Genomic DNA, 22,092 nt, shown 5'->3' on the forward strand with positions numbered 1-22,092 from the left:
TATTGTGCATCCATTAAAACATTTTTATAGTTATAGTTATTTTTTTATATTTTTATTTTTTTTAAAGATTTTATTTTTTTCCTTTTTCTCCCCAAAGCCCCCCAGTACACAGTTGTATATTCTTCGTTGTGGGTCCTTCTAGTTGTGGCATGTGGGATGCTGCCTCAGCGTGGTTTGATGAGCAGTGCCATGTCCGCGCCAAGGATTCGAACCAACGAAACACTGGGCCACCTGCAGTGGAGCACACGAACTTAACCACTCGGCCACGGGACCAGCCCCAGTTATAGTTATTTTTAATACCATTACCTTTTAACTTTTACCCTAGAGATAAAAGTGATTCATGCACCACCTTTACAATATTAGGGTATTCTGAATTTGACTATATATTTACCTTTACCAATGAGTTTTGTACTTTTATATGTTTTCCTGTTGTTACTTGGTGCTCTTTCACTTCAACTTGAAGAACTCCTTTCATCTTATGGCTATGTGATGAGTCAGTTTCTCTTGCTTTTTTCAAAATTATCTCTGTCTTTGACATTCAACATTTTGATTATAATGTATCTCAGGGTTATCTCCTTTAGGTTGACATTGATTGGGATCCTTTGAGCTTCATGTTCCTGAATTTCCATATCTCTTCCAAGATTCAAGGAAGTTTGCAGCTATTATTTCTTTAAATAAACTTTTCATGCTTTTTTCTCTCTTCTCCTTCTGGTACTCCCATGGTGCAAATTTCCGTAAGTTCAATGGTGTCCCATAAGTCAAATAAGCTTTCTTCACTCTTTTACATTCATTTTTCTTTTGTTCCTCTAACTGGCTAATTTCAATGACCTACTTTCAAGTTCACTGATTCATTTTTCTGTATGATCAAGTATCATGTTGAAGCTCTCTATTAAATTTTTCAATTGTGTCATTGTGTTCTTCAGCTCCACAATTTCCATTTAGTTCTTTTTTGTTGTTTCTATTTCTTTATTAAACTTCTCATTTTATTAATGCATTGTTTTCCAGATTGTGTTTAATTATCCATCTGTGTTCTCTTGCATTTCACTGAGTTTCTTTTAGATGATTATTTTGAATTCTTTGTCAAGTAATTCATAGATCTCCATTCTGGGGGGATTGGTTACTGGAGCTTTGTTAGTTTCCTTTGATGGTGTCATTTTGCCTGATGTTTTTATGCTCCATGTAGCCTTGTGTTGTTGTCTGTGCATTTGAAGGAGCAAACACCTCTTCCAGTCTTTACAGACATGTTCCAGCAGGTAAAGATCTTCTCTTGTTGGTTTCCTGGGATTATCTCTGAAATCTTGGTTATGCTTGGTTGGAGCTAGGTAATGAGGCTGTTCCTGGATCTTCAGTGGGATCTACCTGTGGCAGGCTTGGATCCTGTCTGATCCCTGGATGGATAGGACTGCATCCAGGATCTTATTCAATAGTGTTGCACTCCAGAGGCATGAATAAGCATGTCTCCTTGTGGGTCTCCAGGTGGGAGAACTGGTCATAGACCACAGCTGGAAGCATTTGGAGCTAAATCACAGATTCATTTCAGGACCTGCTATCAGACCTAGTTTGGCTGACCTGACTCCTGGGGCACTGACAGGGGCATGTTTCCTGGGGGAACCTGGGCTACCAGGACTGCTTGAGGACTGTAGCTGGGAGGGACTGAAGCTGAGTACAAGACCCTTTTGAGATCTCCAGTTACAGACAGGAGTGTCCCTCATTGGGTCTCTAGGCCAGTAGGACTTCTTGTAGACTGCAGCTGGGAGGGGCTAGAGCCCAGTATCAAGGCTGTTTCAGATTCTACAGTCAGACTATGTTTGGTGAACTTACCTCTAGGGCTCCCAGACCACACCTGAGAAGGTCTGGAGCTGGATAACAGGCATCTTCAGGTTCTACAGGTGGGACTAAGGTCTGTAGGCCTACTACCCAGGCCACAATTGGGCTTGACTCCTCCTGGATCCCTTGGTGCATGATGCAGTTAGCAAGACCAAGGCCAAACATGGATGCTGCTGAGTCCACAGGGGTATGGAGCTGTTTCTGGGTCTGTATCTAGGATCATGGTCAATGGGTTAGCCACCAGGGTGCATGCAAGCCTGCCTTCTCAAAATGGATCTCCTCAGTCTTAGACTCTACTGGAATTTCTCTATCTTCTACCTGGACCCAAAAGATCCCACAAAGGCATTTGTATCTATGGATGACTGCAGAATTATTGTTGTAGAGGAAGGATACAAGTGAGGGACCTCCTGTTCAGCCACTTTGCTGATGTCCCTCGAGTTCACTATATTTTAATATTTATTGGCTATGTATGCTTCCTCTTTTGTGAGAGATTAGATATTTTGCCCATTTTTTCTATTGGGTTGTTGGTCTTTTTTCTTATTGGTTTGTACTTTATTCCTTGTATATTCTAGATGTTAGTCCTTTGAGGTTACACGTTTCAAATGTATTCTCCCAGTTTATAGTTTGTCTTTTCACTTTTCTCATACTTATCTTTATTTTGACATAGAATTTGACAGTCTTTTCCTTTCTGGCTAGTGCTTTTTGTCTTTTGTTTGATAGATCCCTCATTATCCCAAGGAAAGTAGTTCTTTGGTATTTTCTTCTAAAAACATTTAAACTTTGCATTTCACGTTTGTTATGAATCCATCTGAATGGGGTTTTATGCATAAGATAGAGCAGATATCTAATTTTATTCTTCTCCAAATGGATAGCCAATTCTTCCAGCACAATTTATTGAATAGTTGTTATTTTTCTACCATTTCGCAACACCCTTTCTATCATATATCAAAGTTCCATATATATGTGTACCCCCTTTTGGATGCCCTATTTTGTTCCATCAATTAATTTGTCTATCCTTGTGCCACTACCACTCTGTCTTAATTACTAAAGCTTTCTAAAAAGTCTCTATGTCTTGTAGGACATCTCCACTTACATACTCTAATATAGTTTCTCACACTTGCTTGCTCAGAAGTGCTACTTGGAGCACTTGGTAAATATATGTATTTCTTGTGCCCTACCATAGACCTACCAAATAATAATAATAATAGTTATCTCATGCCTTTATACACAAAAAGATTTTTACATATATTACACATACATAATTTATACTTGGATTTGCACGTGTGTATGTATGTGAATGTGTATATATATTTTCATGTATGCACCAGGCTCTGTTTTATATATTTAGACTCCTTTAATCCACACAACAATCCTATGAGGTAAGTTTCTATTATATCCCCATTTTATACAAGAGGGAACTGAGGCAAACAAAAGTTATTTAATTTACCTACAGTTACACAGCTATTAAGTGGCAGAGTTAATCCAGGAATTCTGGTTCCAAAATTGATAACTTTGACCATTAGGCTATACTGTCTATTCAGAATCTTCAAGTGGCCTATAAATCTATATTTTTCACAAGTGTTCCTTATGATCTTCATAGTCAAGAGAGTTAGAGAGACACTGGTAGGAAGAAGATGTAAAGTTTCTGGTACTGGCTTATTTTATTACTATGAATGTTTCTTTTAAGCTATAATTCTGTTTTTTTTCCCCAAAAGTATCTTGCTTACTCACTACCAAATTGAACTTTATGGTTTATCATCAGTGACCTAAATATGGTTCTTAGACAAGAATTAATTCAACATTTAAGAAAACAGGCACTTTGCAATGCCTGAGCCTAATAAACCACTTTAATGGTGGTTTATAAGAAATAAAATTAATTTTTTCAAATATTGTTAACTGCAGAGAAAATCATCCTTCAGTGTAGATACCTAATTCCTGTCCTGAGTGTTTCCACCTACTCCTCACTTCTCATTAGCCATTCAGGTGCCACAAGTAAGGTATTTATTTTTATGATGATATTGCAGTGCATTCAAAGTTGCTTCACTTAATGCCTAGAAATAAGCCCCATTTGGGTGGTGATGGTGTGAAAAAAAGTTAACTTAGCAGAATTGAGATTGCTGTTTTTAGAAAAACTTGCTTGCAAGGTTGGGCCTTGGCTGGAGTTTGGGAACTTGGCTTTTTCTCTGCTTGCTAAAAGATAAGAGTAGCTCATTGTACCTATAGTGTTTGTACAAACAGCGTGATTTATGCTGAACACCTGATTTCCTTCTGGGAATCTGGAATTTTGATATGTGCCAGGCAGAGTGTACCTACATGACCAATCCCCAGTAATAAATCTTGTATACTGAGTCTCTAATGAGCTTCCCTGGGCAAAAACATCACACACATGTCACTACATTTTTGTTGCTAGGGATAAAGTATGCTCTGTGTGATCCCTCATAGGAGAGAGAGAGCATAAGGAAGTCTGCATGTGGATTCCTCCAGAATCTGCCTGTATCATTTTATGTTATGATCCAGCCATGTATTTTTACTACTTTAATAAGTTTCAGCCATGGATGCAACTATATGCTGAGCCCCACGAGTCATAGCAAATCTCCAAATGAGGGGTCTTGGGGACCCTCATCCACTGACACAGGTGGTATTACTGCTGCTCCTGCTGCTGCTTCTGCTGCTTCTTGGATCAGTATGATGTTTTGCTTCCTTTCCCAAGAGCCACATTATAGCAAATGGTGCCAGAGTTTCCCTAGTTATACTGAGTAAGCTAAGCAGAATGTTGATTTTTTTGTTTTCAAATAAAATGTTTTGGAAAATATAACTGAATTATTCTCTATTTTATATTTAATTTTGGAATACAAATGTCTACATAAAGTGGGAGGACAGATTTGATGATTACTCAATTCTTTACTGTTCAAAGCTTCTGAAATTCTACAATTATAGTGAGCCAATATTAATTCCTCCGAGGTTTGGTCCAGGTAATATTATAGTCCATATGCTATGTGACATAGATGAGGTCAGACAGTATATGGTGTTCTTTTTGCAAATGAGTTGTGGTTATGACACATGTGACAGAAGCTCACTACATATCAAATCACTATCTTTAGTGACATTTTCTAACTCATAAATATTTGAAGATACAAAGTAAATTGGGTCAAAGTTTCTTACTGGCTGTATATTATTTCCTATGGAATATCTGAAATTATCAATTGGTCTCCAACTTCTTTTCACTGCCCTGAATGAGAAAGTGGAAAGCTGTAAATTCCAATCTGGGGATCAGCGTAGTATTTAGCAAATGAACTCTGTCTGTTCCTGTGTCTCATGTCCCAACAAAATTAAGAAGAGATGAGAATGGCATATCAATGTCAAAAGTCAGCTTTAGTGCTTTTCTGATCCCATTATCCACATCACTATCAGAAGCACAGCAAAGGCCATGCTGTAAAACAAATGTTGGTGATTATTGAACTTACTTAGTGGTGTAAATTACAGTTTGACTGAAAAGCATGAAACAAAATACACGTCACATTCTGAGTAACATTTGTGTTATTATAATTGGTTTATCTGGAGCATGTCTCAATTTTTTAGCTTAAGTGTTTCAGAAAAAGAATGGATCATTTAGACATGACAAATGCCAGGAAAAATAATAAATAATTTTTCTTCTCTTTCTGGCCTTTTGTTTTGCTTCTTACTGTTATCCAAAAGGTGCTACCACTGAGAGAAAACCAATCTGACAGAGTTCTAACAGTGATTGCGCTAGGCAGACAGCTTTTTATACTTTCCCACTCTGACGTATCTTTAGAGGTCAAACCGGCCTTCTTCACCCTTGACTGCTGTCTATGGGACCTTTAAGAGATGATACTACTTACTGCTTCATTACTCTGTTACTTTTTATTACCCTTTATAGTAAGCCATTGATTTTCAATTAGAGACTTTTACTTCTTTGGTTACCAGGAAGAAAAATAGGACTCTAGGGGGAAAAATCATTAAAATTAGTATGCCACAAATTTGAAAATACTTTGAAATCATTTTTACACAGAACAAGAAATAATTAGTAATTGTATACATTTGAGGCTTTATTAGCAATTAACCAGTGTTCATAATGCTGTCCTGCATTCTCACAGTAAACTAGGAATGGAAGCTAGTGTTTTCTGTATGATGGAAAGAGCAATGGAGATGGCTCATGCCTTGTTTATTTTTACTTATCTCTAGGCCATTGTCCTCCAGCAAGTTGCAACACTTACAGTAATCCTTATATTGGCAAAAAATAACGTGGACGGGGAAAAGAAGGGTGAAAGTGAGATCAAAGTACACCATTTCAAAATTCACCAGAAGATAGATGAGGAAATATGTTTTAACAATTATTCTAACAATGACAGCAACACCCATGACATATTTTTTTCAGCATGAGTTTACCCCATTCACCAAGTTCAGCAACCACACAATCATTTTTCTTACAAAAGAGGCCATGGATAAACATAGTCCCATGATAATCCCAGCTGTAATTTCTGTAATCAGAATGTTGTATAAGCAAGATTCATGAGATATCATCATTAAAGCATATTTATTTTTATTTCCCACCATTTAAACATTAATGGAAGATGAAAAATTGGGCAGTTCCAAGATTTTCTGCTCACTCTTAAGTGATAGAAATTCCTAAAGTTACTTAGAATATCTAATTCCATGTAGAAATCAGAGCTTCAACTTCAAAGTTGCACCTAATCCCCTCTCCTAGCTATGGCCTTCTGGAAGCAAGAACTTGAAGTTCGGTAAGGGAGATTCATTTCTTCTTTCTTTCCCCACTCCTCATCTCTCAGTTTTCTGGCTGATTTCTGATCTCTTCAAAGTCAAAGTGGAGGTAGGAGAGTGAGGGGATAGGTCTAGGAAATAAAAGGAGTCAACGCTATTGTCAGTTGACTTTCTGCTTTCCAGGCCTGCCTGAAGATTATTAGTATTATTTCATACACGCTGTGCTAAGGAAGTTCACAAATTGAAAAATATGTTCCATACTCTTAAAGAGTTGATAACCTAACTTGGAAAAGAAGGCTTGATAGCCCAATTGGGAAGATAAGGCATCAAAAGAAATGGAAACATCACATGTGGCTATATTGTGGTATCTGCCAACATTGCCTAACTACACGTTTGTAAAATGGTGAAGCAACTTAACACTATCTTACTCCTGCTCCTTGCCCCATTTCTAATACAATCATGGAAGCTCTGTTTGTTCTTTCCCTCCCACCTACCCCCAATATTTTCTCCTCACCCATGTGGTTCAAGTTAAGGATTTAGCTGGTAGATTGCTCTGAAATAGAATATGAATAGGAAGATAGTCATAGTGTAGAGAGAAGGCTGAAATCACCTATAAGATTTCACAAATAAAATTGGAACTCAATTGAGTTCTGAAAGCTGGAAGCAGTTTGGCTAGACAAAGGTGAATGTAGGGACATTTCAATCAAAAGAACAATCTGGAAACAGGAATGAGCATGGTGCATTGGTGTAACAATTAAGAAACTGGCTGGCTGGAGCATGAAGTTCCAGTTGGGAATGAATTTATTTCATTCAGTAAACATTTAGTGAACATTTACTATGTTCCAGTCACTGAGTTTAGGCAAAAGAAATACAAGGAGCATAAAGACATGTTCCTTGCCCCTTACACCTCAAATCTTATGTTGTAACAGCCTCAGTTTCCCTATCTCAAAATGAAGAGATTGGACAGATGTTAAGATAATATCCAACCTAAGTATTCTCTGATTCTGTTTTTAAAAAGTCAAGTTACGTATGTATGAGTAACCTGTGTCATATTTATAACTTTACACTTTAAATGTACATATTAAATTGAAATATTTACCAAGGATAAAAGGCACATTTGGTACCAGCATAGGTATGGAGTTTTGTCTATAGGGTTTTTCAAGTCATTAAGATTGTAAGCTATTTTGCTCTTTAACCATTTAAATCACTGTGTTTTTCCCATGACCCCTTTACGCGAAGGCAATGTTAGACTTCATCATTTTATACATTCCTTGAGAAAGTTTGAGAATTGCTTTTATGCCCTCATAATCATCAACAATAAATATTTATGTAGCTCTACTATATACTTGGAATTGTGCTCAGTGATAGGGGTTCAAAGAGCTATATATAAACTACAGTTCCCATCCATGAGATTTACTGATAGGTAAGTAGGTGGTTTACTGGGCCATTATTTATAACTCTTTCTTTTTATTCAAAATTTTCATTTCCTTTCCTAACTCTTACATTTTAGAATCAAATGCTATGTGTTATATCAAAATATTAAAATTCACACAGTTCAGATTTCCTTTAGAGAGTCTTCCTTATTTAAAGAAAATGACAATATGGTCCCTGAAAGCATACGTACAGGGACATAAAAAAACACCCGTCAAAGTGCATTTCGAAATAAATCCCCAGTAAATATATATTTATGGAAGTCATGATAAGTAAATTTTTTTTTTAAGATTTTATTTTTTTCCTTTATCTCCCCAAAGCCCCCTGGTACATAGTTGTATATTCTTCGTTGTGGGTCCTTCTAGTTGTGGCATGTGGGACGCTGCCTCAGCGTGGTTTGATGAGCAGTGCCATGTCCATGCCCAGGATTCGAACCAACGAAACACTGGGCCGCCTGCAGCAGGGCGCTTGAACTCAACCACTCGGCCACGGGGCCAGCCCCCATGATAAGTAAATTTAATATTTACCCTGTTTCCCTGTGAGCGGAATTCTGGGTGATAGTTAATTTCTTCTTAGGCTCTTTTGCCTTTTCTATAATTTCCATGAAAAAAATATAAATAAGTGAACATTTGAAATCTCTTTTAACTTTTTCTCCCTCATCTGCATGTTGCCTACAACACAACTAAGAGGACCTAAAAAATTAAGCCCGGTTTTATACTTTGATACTACACACTTGACTCTGGAAACAAACAAATATATTTTCATCCTGTTCTGAGTCATGTAGTATCTTTCCCTGAATATAAATATGACTATATATATATTCATTTTTTGAAAAATTAAAATAATGGCAATTATGTATTAGGACTGAGTTAACGACATTGATGTGAGTTTCATGCATCCTTTTTCTTTATCTTCTTCTTTTCTAGTGCAAGGGTGTGACTAAAATCTGTCATTACATAATTGCTCTGCCACCTGATCTTGCAGGACCAGAAACACAAATTCAAGAACTTATTACCCCTGAAGAGAAGCCACCTGGGGTGCAAGTGGTAAGCAGTTTTTTAAAAAGATTTATCATTAATATAAAGCATTTAGAAAAGATTTGTAAATATCAATCAAATCATCTCTAATTTAACACAGCAATCATTTATGGGTTTTTCGGTTTCCTTCCAATGTTTCTCAATGTATACAGTATATAAGATGATGTAATCATATCTTGCTTTTCCATATAGTCATTGCATTAATTTTAAGTGATTGCATTATATATCATTGAATTTATATACCATAATTTCTTTAATCATTCAATTATTGTTAGATTATTTAGATTGTCACTAGTTTTTAGGTATTAATGGCAAAGTTGATATAATTATCTTTGTGAGTCTAATGTATTTTTAACCATTCAAATAATTTGCTTGAGTATATTCCTGTGATTCTGATTATGGTGATAGAGTATACAATTGTGTTAAGACTATTTGTATTATCAAATTATCTACCAGAAGAACTCTACCAAATTAAACCCTGTATTTTCACCAATATTGAGTTTTATCTCTTTTCCTAATTCTTGCTAGAATTGTAAAATCGAACCTCATTTTGGTTTTAATACATATTTAATTGCTTGTACATTTTTCTTTTATGCTATATGGTTCTCCTATTTTCTCAGTTTATCTTTATTATTAAAATTAATTTTTCTAATTTAAAAGCAATTACTGCTTATTGTATAAATGTGGAAAATATAGAAAAGCATTTGAATTGTTTTAACCATTAATAATATTTGTGTATTTTCTTCCAGTGTTTCTTCTATTCATATTTTACTTATATAATTATGACATGCACACACATATATTTATATAATTTAATCATATGAACATAATTTACTTGATATTTTCTTCATTGTTGGTGTTCAAATTATTTCAAGTTCCTGCTATGTTGCTATTATATATACTGCTTTGATATACATAACTGTGCATCTTCACGCACAAAGGTTTTTTTCAGGCTTAGATGCTTAGGCATGGAATTACTGGTCCAAGGGTTATGAACATTTTTAAGTTTCTTAATACATATATAAAAATTGCTTTTCTCAAGGGTTGTATCAGTTTGCACTTCTGTCCGCACCATACCTATATAACCATTTCATTATGCTTTTGCTATTTAAACAAATAGAATTATCTAGGTGAAAAATAGTCATAGTCATTATCTTAGTCATATTTTGGTTCCTCTTATAATTAATGAGGTTAAATGTTTTCCATTATATTTATTAGCCAGTTTTACTTCTTTTTAGCTGAATTGCCTATTCATAACCCTTGTCCATTTAACCACTGGAGTCTTAGTGGATTTTTGTGCATTTTATGTTACTTATATATATGTGTTCCAAATTTATTGTAAAGATTTTCATGCTACATTGAGATAAGGAATTTTTAAGATCAGAAATAAGAAACCTGGAGATTAATTCCCAATGAAGTCAGCTTGCATATTCTAAGTACATTATTTTAGCTCAACTAGGATATTATTGCATCACTCTTAGTATATGAGTTTCCAGTACTTTTATAAAGTAATGTTATTATGACTTATATCTGCTTAAACAAAGAGCAAAATAACCTCCAGACTTACTTCAACTGAAAAAATGATTTAACATGAAATTTTTTAAGCTATAATTGGAAGTAATCCTTCAAATGTCTTGCTTGTATTTTCAGAATCATTTTCCCTTATTGCTAAGTCAGACTTTATTGTTATCTATGTACAGATAACAAAATTATTATTATAGTTGCATGGACACCTAATCTGAATGATTTAATGAAAGAGAGAAGGTAGAAATTTTTAATACAGAATTGTTTGGATTGAAATAGTCAGTTAATGACCTGAAAAAATGGATAAACCTTTAAAATAGAAGCTGTTACCTTGTTGTTCAATTGGATCAAGGATGTCATTAAACTGTAAACTGGATGCGAAAAGGATAGGACATTAAATGCTGATGGTAATTTACACAAAGTAATGATTTAAAATATTGAGTAATAATTTGGCTGTCATTTGTAGAGTCAGATAGAATTTTAACCTTCTTATGCAAAAAATACAAATCCAAAACATGTTAGGAAATAAACTTTTCATAAATGTAGATCAAATAAATTGAAACAATGGTAGAAATTAGTATGAGGATTAAATAGTTTTCTTAAAATCCCTACTTTACCACTAATTACCAAGATGGGAACTTGAACAAGTTATATTTCCCTTCCAAATCTCAATTTATTCTATGTAAAATGCAGGACTTGGGTGAATGACAACTGAGGTCACTTATAGTTCTACGAATCTAATATGGTTTTACAGGCCCACAATTTTTCTTCCCATAGTGGCCTCTCAAAGAAATCATTAACTAGTGCATACATTCTGCCATGTAATTAATTAATTCCTAACATGGAAATGGATTGAGTATTATTGATTATCATCAAAATGTTTGTTTTGTAGCTATAGATTCTGATGTATTTTGGGTAACAGGAAAGTATTAGGAGTTTGAAAGATAAGTAAAATTCTCCCAGCTGACTATTGGTGAGGCACACTTAATAGGGGAGGATCTAGATTTTGAAGAGCTTGAACCTTACACAGTTTGACGGTCCCTCCTTAAAAAAAACACAAAATTATGTACAAATTGAAATTTGGAATGAAAAAAATAACAAGTTACAAAATTTTTAGAAATTGACAAATATTACAAACATAAAATATCCCCAGGGCCTTGGAAGGGGCCTGTACAAGTGAGGGGCCCTAAAACTTAAGCTACAATGACTTCACGGTAAATCTGTCTCTCGGATTAGGCATGTTTTTTTCTCTGCTTACTTCTCTCTGGCTCCATTCCTTATCTTTTAACAGTTCTTCTAACTCCATAGACACAAGTAACGTGAAAGAAGAAAATAGCACTGGAGGTCAAACAGTAAATACTATATAGATATGGCTTTTGTGTCAGCAAGTAATATTCCAAGCCAGTATACTTCCCTCCATGTCAGCTGCCTGAATTATTCTTGCTATATTACATTAAACACTGGCCACAAAGTTGCAACTTCTTTGGCATGGGTGAAGAGTTTATGAGATGCTTTCATTTAGATGGCTACAGAAACCCACCCACAAATGTGGGCCTATACCAACCACAATTAGAATAACTAGTATTTTTCCAACTGGGACCATTATTTCATGTCCAGGGAAGTGTACTGGCACAATGGCACCATGTCTGCCAACATCTTGTCACACTCATCTTTCATCTAAGATGCCTGGCTCCATGTGCTTTTCGTGCACTTGTGCGGGGATAATTATGACCATCAATTTGATCAAGGATTGTGAAGACTCATATGTTTTCATTGTCATAACCCATAAATTCTTGTACAATCTGAGATTTGCATTATACACCATGGTTTTTCACTCGCAGTTTCTTCTATTTGGGGCAACCATCTCAAATACAGTATTTGTAACATTGCAATCCTGTGAATAGCCGATGATATCATAGTTGATTTTGAGATCTATCATATTTCAGAAAATTGTGACGTCTATGCCAACTCTTGGGTTTCCGCATCAGCAATTGAAAAGAAAAATTAAAGGCACAAAATTTAATTGTACCTTTGGGATATAACATACAGCATTCTAATTAATGGATGTAGGTATAAAACAATATGCCTTGTTGAGGAACCTAACAGTACAAGAAAGCTGCCTAGAGTGATTAGATGGCAGGAAAAAATCAGCCTTAATGCCTTTACAAAGGGAGAAATCTAAGAAGTAACTGTATTTATCTAAGTCAATGGAAAGTTTTTAGCATTTTTTTAACACTTAAAAATCCAATAGGCTACTCTGTGGGCTTTTTATTTTAAAGTAAATCACTAGTGGAATCATTTCTAAGTGTAAGAAAAATTAAAGTTACAAAATACATGTCTGTATGTTGAAATATTGCATGGCCACAAGATATTTTCATTGTAAAGATGCATCATCTAGAAGGAGTGTTTTGTGTTCCCAGAATGTGTCATTACAGCACATTCTGAAAAATCTATCATTTAGCTCAAAAAAAGTGGCTGTCCCCTACTACCCTCTGAAACAAAGTTTCAGATTCTATTCCTATGTGAAAATGGCAAATTATTATCTATGTTTCAAAATTATCCAGCTTAAATGATTCATCTCTGCTCAGGAAGAGAAGCCTAGAATTACTTGGCTGACTGACATTTTGTTTCTATTCAAGTGGCGGGACCCGGGAGATAAAACCAGGAGCCCACAATTAGGCACTAGGCTTACTGTGTTCTCCATGGGTCTTTCTGCAGTAACTCTTTGACCAACGACCCTGGTAGGTTTCCAGCAATAGCTAGTCTGGGTGAGATATCTGTGCTAAATTATCTTCATCAGGAAGATGCTTTACAATAGCTCAGATTTAAAGAAGGAAGTATAGATTTGAAACTCACAGAGTACCTGCCTGTCATTTTGCTTCCCTTCTTTCTGCCATTCCATCTCACTTCTTTACCTCCACCCTCTCTCTCACTTGCTCTAAGTGTGACAGGATCAGTTACTCGCCTAACTCACAGCCTTCCTCCATGAATATTTCCCCCAGTGCTATGGGAATGTGGCGATAAATGCCAGTTCTATGAATTAAAATTTAAGGGATGTCCATGATCCTAAAAATAAATCCTGGAAGACACAATTCCATACATTTTGTGCTTTTGAATAAGAAAAACGCGTTTCGAATTTAGTATGTCTTATTCAATTTTTTAAAATCTGCATATGTATAAATAGCTAATATTTATACAACATCATAGTTCACTTTCACATCCATCATTTCTTTTGAAACGCATACCATCATCCTATTGGGTCCTCAAAACGACTTGTGATAGGCCAGGAAATATTTTCATACTGATTTTTAAAATTAAGAAATTGAGACCCAGATACGTTATATCACTCTTTATCCCTGCTTGTCACTGCTATCTATCAAGTTCAGTGGGATTGTCAATATCACTTATTTATTTAATCACCTGTGGTCAGCTGTCTTTTTCTCAGAAGCTAATCCAAAATTTCACCACTTCCAAAAAAGGCCCCCTATCCAACTCCAGCCTACTTTCAATCTCACCTTATGGCCTCACCAACCCCTTCAGCACAAGTATTGGGCCAATCAGTTATGAACATCCTGGGAATACGTCCAATAATGGTGGACCTGGTATTTTGTGTCAACCTTCCAGCTGAAAAACACCAGAAAAGCTTGACAAATCTTTAAAATCTTTAAAGGTGTTAGAGAGCTAACAATCAGTGAAAAAAATGGGGCCAAGATCTGGGAGAAGAAGGAAATCTAGACTGTGAAGCCATGCATACCAGAAGAAAATGGAATGCTGTTTTCAAAAAGTGAACTGAAAGTGCTGGAAGAAAAAATAGCTGCCAACTTAGAATTCAATTTCCCATAAAAATATCCTTCAAAACTGAAAGTGAAATTAAGACTTTTTGGACAAACAGAGCTGAGAATTTGTTACCAGGACACCCAGCTTAAAGGTTGTTCTTCAGCAGAAGAAAAATAATCCCAGATGGAAGCTCGAGGATGCAGGAAGGAATGAAGAGCAACAAAAATGGTAAATATGTGTGTAAATATAAATGATTATTGACTGGGTAAAATGATAATAATAGCAGTAATAATAATATGGGGTTTAAAATACACAGAATATAAACTCACTACAACAGTATCAAATAAGGAGGGAGGAGGGTAAATAAATTTAAAGTATTCTAAGGTCTTTGCACTTTTCAAGAAGTGAAAAGGTACTTTGAAAAACCATGGATGCTTGTGGTGACCACTAAAAGAGTAATAAAAAAGGTATAACTGTTAAGCAATAGAGGGCAAAATGGGAAATAATAGTCCAAGAGAAAGCAAGAAAGGAGAAGCAAAGGGAAAAACAATAGGCATAAAAAGTGGAAATCAAGTAATAAGGTGGTAGATTTAAACCCAAATATATCAGTAATAACATTCAATGTAAACAATATAAATCCTCCAATTAAAAAAAAAAGAATGTTACACTAGGTAGAAAAATCCCAACTATAGGCTGCTTACAAAAGACATGCCTAAAATATAAAAATATGGAATGTTTGAAAGTAAAATGATAGAAAAAGATATACCGTGCATTTCAAAGAAATTTGAAATATTTAGGCTAAGCAGATTTTAAGGCAAAAAGCAGACATTATTAAAGATAAAGATGGATATTTCATAAGATAAAAAGTTAGTTTCATCAGAAAGGAAGGTAAAACAATTTTAAATTTTATGTATATTATACCATAGCCTCAAAATAAAAAAAGCAAAATGTATTTAGCTCTGCAGTTTCCTACACTCCCACCTTCCAAATTATTCTTATCCACAGGCAACCTTACTTCCTCTCTTCCAGGCACAGAGGAGGACATATTTCTCCTCTTTTGTAAGTATGATCCTCTTAATCTTCTCATGTCCTCCAGCCCCTTGTTTTTCATTTTCATTTACCTCTTAACTTTCCTCCTCACCTCCTCCTTCCACTCAATCTATAGTCACACAGCCAAGCTTCCTAAAAAGACAATCTATTTTATGAATCCCTCACCTCCCATCTACTACTCAACCCACAGAAACCAAGCTTCTGCCGTCATCACTCTACTCAGACTTCAGTCCTTACCTTACTCTATTTGTCTGCAACATTTCACGCAATTGATTATTGCTTCTTTGAAACTCGTCTTACATTGCCTTTTGTGACATCATACTCTCTGAGTTCTTTCCAGATTATCTGGCCATTTTTCTCAGTGTCCTTGATTGGATTCAGTTCTTTTATTCCATAAATGTTGCTGTTTTCCAATGCTTTGCTCTGAGGTTTTTTTTCTGTCCATTACCTTTGCCTCAGTGTTTCTTAAAGGTATGGTGTTTTGACTACATACATAGAATTACTTAGAGGCACTTGTTAAAAATGCAGGTTCCTGAACTGTACCCTCTCACCTTCTGAATCAAAATCTGTAGGGATGGGGCTCAGGAATGTGCAATTTTAAACAAACTCTTAGTAATTCTAATGCAGGCCAATGTTTGAGAAGCACTATCTTTCCTTTCACTTAAGGAAACTCCTGCGGTTTTTAATGATTATTCATATGCTAACAACTTCCAACCTATATCTCCACCTAGACTTCTGCCCCATATCAAAACTCAATTATGGTTAGACCTGTCTGTCTAGAGAAAGAAGGTAGAGGGGTGATTTGGCTAAAGTCTGTAAATTTCTAAAATGGATGAATAATGTGAAATATGATTATTCAAACTGCAAAGAGTACTTCACTAGGAGTCGTGAAACAGGTTGTAGTCTTGATTCTATCAATTACTAGCTGTGTGACCTTTGCAAATTAGCTGAACCCCACACAACTTCAAATCCTTATTTGTAAAAATAAAAAAATTATAATAGATAAACTTTAAGCATGTAACATTGGACAAGATATTTAACTACTCTTAGTTTCCTCAGATATATAATGGAGTTAATGATAACCAATAAGGTTATTGTGAGGATAAGTTGAAATATGTTCAACATATAGGAAGTGCTCAATAAGAATGAGAGAAAGCACTATTAGTTATTATAAAAAGAATCCTAGTAAACATTCTGATGCTTCATTTATTAATAGGCTATTGTTTCAGTGCATTCTAACAAATTATTTATCTTCTTAGTTTCCCATGAAAAAGTAGAAATATAAATGAAATTATGCAATGTCAATTTTCAAAATTGACTTTAAAATGTGCAAATATTCTACAGAAATATTTATTCTTTCTGTAGAAAAAATGTAGTTCAATGTGATTTGACTGTCTTTGAAATAGAAATTTACTGTAAATCTATAAGTATTTAGATTTGATAAAAAAGCATGATGAGCTTGCACAAAACATTGTGAGATGGAATTAAAAAGAAAGAAATATTTTGCCTCAAATTAGTATACTTCAGAGAAAGAATAGAACAACTTTTTCACTCATTGACTAATTCATCGATTTATTCAGTAATCCTGCTTTGAGTATCTACTATGTGCTAGGCATTCTGCTTGGTAGTGGGAATGTGCCCCATCTCTCAAGGAGTTCACAGTCTAACAAAGGACCGTGAAGTAAAAGAGTTATTATCTTAACCTGGGAAAAAAGTTAGCCTTTAATACCTTGATCATGGTGTCATTCTAAACAAAGCCCTCATGGACAGTAAAAATTGTAACAGACAGTGAAGGTATTATTTTGAGGGTAGATGACCCAAATGAGTACCCAATAATTCATCTCAAAAAATGGGCAATTAGCCGGTGGCACAGCATTAAGTTCGCATGTTCCACTTCAGTGGCCCGGGGTTCGCTGGTTTGGATCCTGGGTGTGGACATGGCACCGCTTGGCAAGCCGTGCTGTGGCAGACATCCCACATATAAAGTAGGGGAAGATGGGCACGGATGTTAGCTCAGGGCCAGTCTTCCTCAGCAAGAAGAGGAGGATTGGCAGCAGATGTTAGCTCAGGGCTAATCCTCCTCAAAAAAAAAAAGTGGGCAATTAGTAGTAATTTGTAAAAAACAACATTCTATGTGGTTATGATAGTTTATCTGATTTATGATGTGATGCTGTGGTATCTCCACTATTTGTCCAGCATTAATAAATGTTTAATAACGACCACCAAGAAATTTCAGTAAATCTCAATAGTGAAATTATGTTTCTGTACCCTAAGATAACTTTTTCACAAATGCTTCTAGTTCTAAGTAAAAACACTTAGGTAGTTGATTCCAAAACAGTTAATTTTTGTCTGATAATTTTATTGTAAATAAAATCAACAGATAACTTAATATTCCTGAGCCATTTTAAACTGAGGGTTATAAGCAGGAACTGTTTTCCTGGTGTAAGACAGAAAGCTGGTTTTACATATTTTGGACAATAGTGAACTAGGAGAAATCATATTGTCTTAGAACTAACAGTCAGTACATTTATTGATTTTATTTGGGTGACTTACCAATCACCTCTAGATTTTAGGAAAACAAACGAAACACACATAGGTAAATGCAATTTTCTTTCTTTATTCATGAATCTAAAACAAAAGTTCGGAGGGTTTTTTTCATTTTTTCTTTTTCTGCATACATGGAAATCCAGTAGAATCATGTTTTAAAATATCATCCACTGCTGATTTTTTCCCTAAAACCTACTTTTCCCTAGGGTTTTGGGTCAGATGAAAATGGGGAAAAGTATGAGTAACCCATGCTATCAAGGAGTTTTTTTTACAAATTATGTAATGGCCAGTCACTTGAGATGGCATTTCAAAGTAAATGAACTTTTAATTTCAATTTTAATCATATATCAGATTTTTTAACCTTAATTATACATTCTCAGCACACTATCTTGTTCTAGAGCCCATCATGCCAACCAAAATTCATTTTCTTAAAAATATTTCTCTTTGATTTCACCAACATCAACATATTAAGTATTCCCAGAATTTTGAGGCAACCTGCATATGTCATTTTTCAGCTGTCAAAGGCTTTGAACAAATAGAAGTGTTTCATGTAATACTGTGGAGGATGCTAATGGACTGAGCCAGGTTATTATAGGGAATTCTCAGAGACAATAGATCACAAGATTTATTGTTGGCAGCATAGTTTGTGTTTAAATTATTTTGGGCTTCACTTTTGCGTTGTATGCTTGAAATTTTCAGCACAAATCTTTGTCAGTGCAAGGGTGTTAACTCAAGTACTTGTCAGTGTTTACTAATGATATCAGTGATTCCAAAGATAATAAAAACACAAATGGTTCCTTGAAATATCACTTAAAATACAAAATCTGGAAATAAGATCTTTAGCTGACATTTTCCAGGAAAATAGTTACAGTTCAAAGATAAACACAACCAGACACTTGTTAAATGTGGTAAATTCAGATTTCATTCAGTAATAGGTATTGCAATAGGGGAGGGACCTCAATGTAACCTGAGCTTAACTCTGCCAAAACAAAAGGCAGGATATTTTTTGAAATGCTAACAGTGTGCTAAAGGAAAGACACTGAAGAGCGTTAAGGGGGATTTGGTCTATGTGACTAGGCCATCTGGGTTTGCTAATTGGTACTTATCCAGAGGAGAAGCAAACTTCTCAGATCTTTATGACAGGAGGTAGTGGTGCAAATTGGAGCAAGGCACCCATTGAAGTTAGGCCCTTTCCCTCCCACAGGGACTGGAAGTGAGAGCTATCTCCTTGAAGATTTTCACTGCAGGGAGATGGCTCCCCAGGTCTTTGAGAAGAGAGTTCTGAGTGGTAGGAGATTTACATCTCAAAGGACAGAGAAAAGAATTTATAATTGTGAGTTTTTTAAAGTAACTGCTCTAACAGGATTCAGGGATCTACCAGCCTATCAGTGGGTTTTGGCTGGAACAAACCATAAATTCTCCTGGCAGTGTTGAGCTTTTCCGGGCACGTATTTTAAGGGAGGTTGGGGTCACTCTAGGGACATGGTCTTAAGCTGTTAGAAGCCATGCTAGAATTTGTTCAAGTCTTTTAGTGCAGGAGTTGGATGGAGTTGTTTTGTGCCCAGAGTCTTTTTGCATTTCTCCATGGTAATTTTCCATTTGTCATTCAAGGTGCTACAATTTAGAGCTCTAATGACAGATTTTTCTATTTTTATTAAGTAACACTCGCTTATGGGCTATATATAAGAAATTTACTATTAATAAGTTAAAACTTCCTAGAATGTCTTGTTTGACAACTTAAAAATACACAGATCAGTCTTGTAGTAGAAATCCATAATCACTGGGGCTTACATACATATTGTCCGTTATTGATTAGTAGGGTTCGAAGGTGGGTAGTAGCAACAAAGATTTAAGCTGTGTTCTTGTAGCACAAAATAACTATTTTGGCTGAGTTTTGATCTAAATTGATAGGTTGTTTGGTATTTTTTTAGGATCAATAGCTCAATCATAATATTTCAAGAGATACCTCATGAAATTGAAATGTTTGTGTGGCCCTGACCTAGGAAAAATGTTATGTTATGGTAAAGGGAGAAAGTAGATCCAAAGTTTTTGATCTTCTAAGCAGAAAACTGCTTTTCAGGTCTTTATAAATCCTCTTTTTAAATCAAAAGTCATATTACCTGGGTCCTTTTCATGGATAATAAATAGATAATATAATAATGAATGCTAAATCTTTGGCTAAATATTTGTATTTTATAAGGGATTTTGGATAGGTTGTGTTATCCTAAAGAAGCAGCTGTATATGGTTTGGAATTTCATTCTCTGTACTAGTCAAAAAGAAAGAATTTTGGTGATATGTAAAAGGACCTTACATCACACCGTACAAGCAGTAGATTGCCTTGCTTATTATTTTCAGCGCTATGAAAAAAGAGTAACCATGTGAAAACAATGAAAGCTTTCAATCTTGTCTATATTGCCAATAGCAGATTAGATAGGGTTTAAAATATCTTAGCCAATCTCCTTGGTGAGTTCATGTGGTCTTCTGGACAACTTATCTGTAAATTTTTCTGACTCATTTTTAAACATTATTGCAATCATCAAGGTTGATCAGCATCCTAAATGGGAAAACTCGGCTCTCAATGCCAAATTAAAAAACCTGCATGTATATTGTTCAAAAACTCTAGAACTTTTCACAACTCTTACGAGAGAGAGTTATTGTGGGTGTTTGAATTTCATTCTTTACTACTATTTAACCTCAGAATTTAATTAAATTACTTAAATTGTCATTCATTCTGACAATGGTTTTTTTAAGAGAGACCAAATTTGTGTTTTTCTTTGGGATCAAATAAGAAGAAAGGCATACTAGAGTATTATTTAGGATTTTAAATATGAATGCCCATTGGAGATGGTCTTTAGATCACTTTGACCCTCTGGCTGTAGTAGTTGTGATTGTACTAATATCAAACAAATAAAAGAAGTAAATAAAACAGTATTTCTGTTTATATGGGTTAGCCATTTTGTCACACAAAGGCTGTTTCTGCTTGGTGCGAGGCACAGACCTGGTATTTATTCATTTAGTTTGAGTAAAAGGATTGGTCCTAACTCAAAGTGAATTTGGAGGTGATAGGAGGCTCTTAATTTATTAATATAGAAAATACAATTAGATAATCAACAGTCATAGGATGAGAGTAGAATGCAACAAAATGCCTGTAGTATTTCTACTGTTTTGAATATTAACTAATACCCTTATCATGTATAATGATAAAACCATGCTTCTTATATATAACAATCGTTTCCCTCTTAAAAGCTCTTTTTCTACCTCCAGCATCAATTGGATTTAATTATTTTCCAGCATAACTCAGACTTTCTAAAGTAAGTATTCTGATTTGTCTGTTACACGTAAAGCATATGACTAATTTTCCTTGGTAAAAGACACAATAATGAAAATCCTTACCAAAAGAATATGTCTTTAATGTTTCATAGTTGATTGGAATATCTTGGAATCTGTATGACAACACCATAGTCAGTCAGTTAGCAATGTTGTTCTATCTTGTTAGTCTCTTGCACCTGTATCATATTAAGCATCCATTAAATAAGCAGTTGTTATGTGTACTTAGTTTGGGTATTATCAAAACTGTAAAATTAGTTTTCAAATGTACCTATGTACCCTGTTTTCAGCTACAGAAACCATTCTGTTTCATATATAAGGTGAATACTTAATGTGATGTAATGTTTTTTACACTATATTCCAGTATGAATTCAAAGACTAAGTCCTACAAAATATTTCATTGAAGTGAATCTCGCTAGTAACTACAAGTAGCACTCTGAGTCAATGCATAATCTGTTGTGTTTAATTGCATCATAACCTCTGGAAGAGGTTATCGAAAAGGATTGCTAATCCATATGACTTCATACACTAATTTTAAACCACTTATATATTATAACCTACTACGTAGTTGACTTCTGTAATATTGGAAGTTTTAATTGACTTTCTGGAATTTAAATACTTAAATAACCCCACTCCAATAATTTAGTAGAATTTCCTAGCTGGAAGAATCATTTGAAGATACTTTTGCATATACTTTGATTCAATAAAAGCCAATAATTTTTTTGCTTTTAATAATAAAACTGTTCCTTTAAAGTAGAATTTAGCATGTTCATAGAACTTTATTTTCATCAATTATTCAGATATCAGTTAATCAAATATTTTAACTAGATT

General features: G+C 34.9%; 1 protein-coding gene across 4 annotated transcripts in view; it reads left to right on the forward strand.

Moving 5' to 3' along the window:
* The window catches only part of LOC103566226 (uncharacterized), a 396,238-nt gene that overhangs the window by 240,377 nt on the left and 133,769 nt on the right, over window positions 1-22,092 (forward strand). For all 4 annotated transcript variants that reach the window (XM_070603400.1, XM_070603403.1, XM_070603401.1 and 1 more), the window contains one exon: window positions 8,925-9,044. In XM_070603400.1, the coding sequence (XP_070459501.1) occupies window positions 8,925-9,044 (120 nt within the window). The remainder of the gene's footprint in view (window positions 1-8,924; window positions 9,045-22,092) is intronic.

The sequence above is a fragment of the Equus przewalskii genome, chromosome X (assembly GCF_037783145.1).
Source record: "Equus przewalskii isolate Varuska chromosome X, EquPr2, whole genome shotgun sequence".
NCBI classification, from domain to species: domain Eukaryota; kingdom Metazoa; phylum Chordata; class Mammalia; order Perissodactyla; family Equidae; genus Equus; species Equus przewalskii.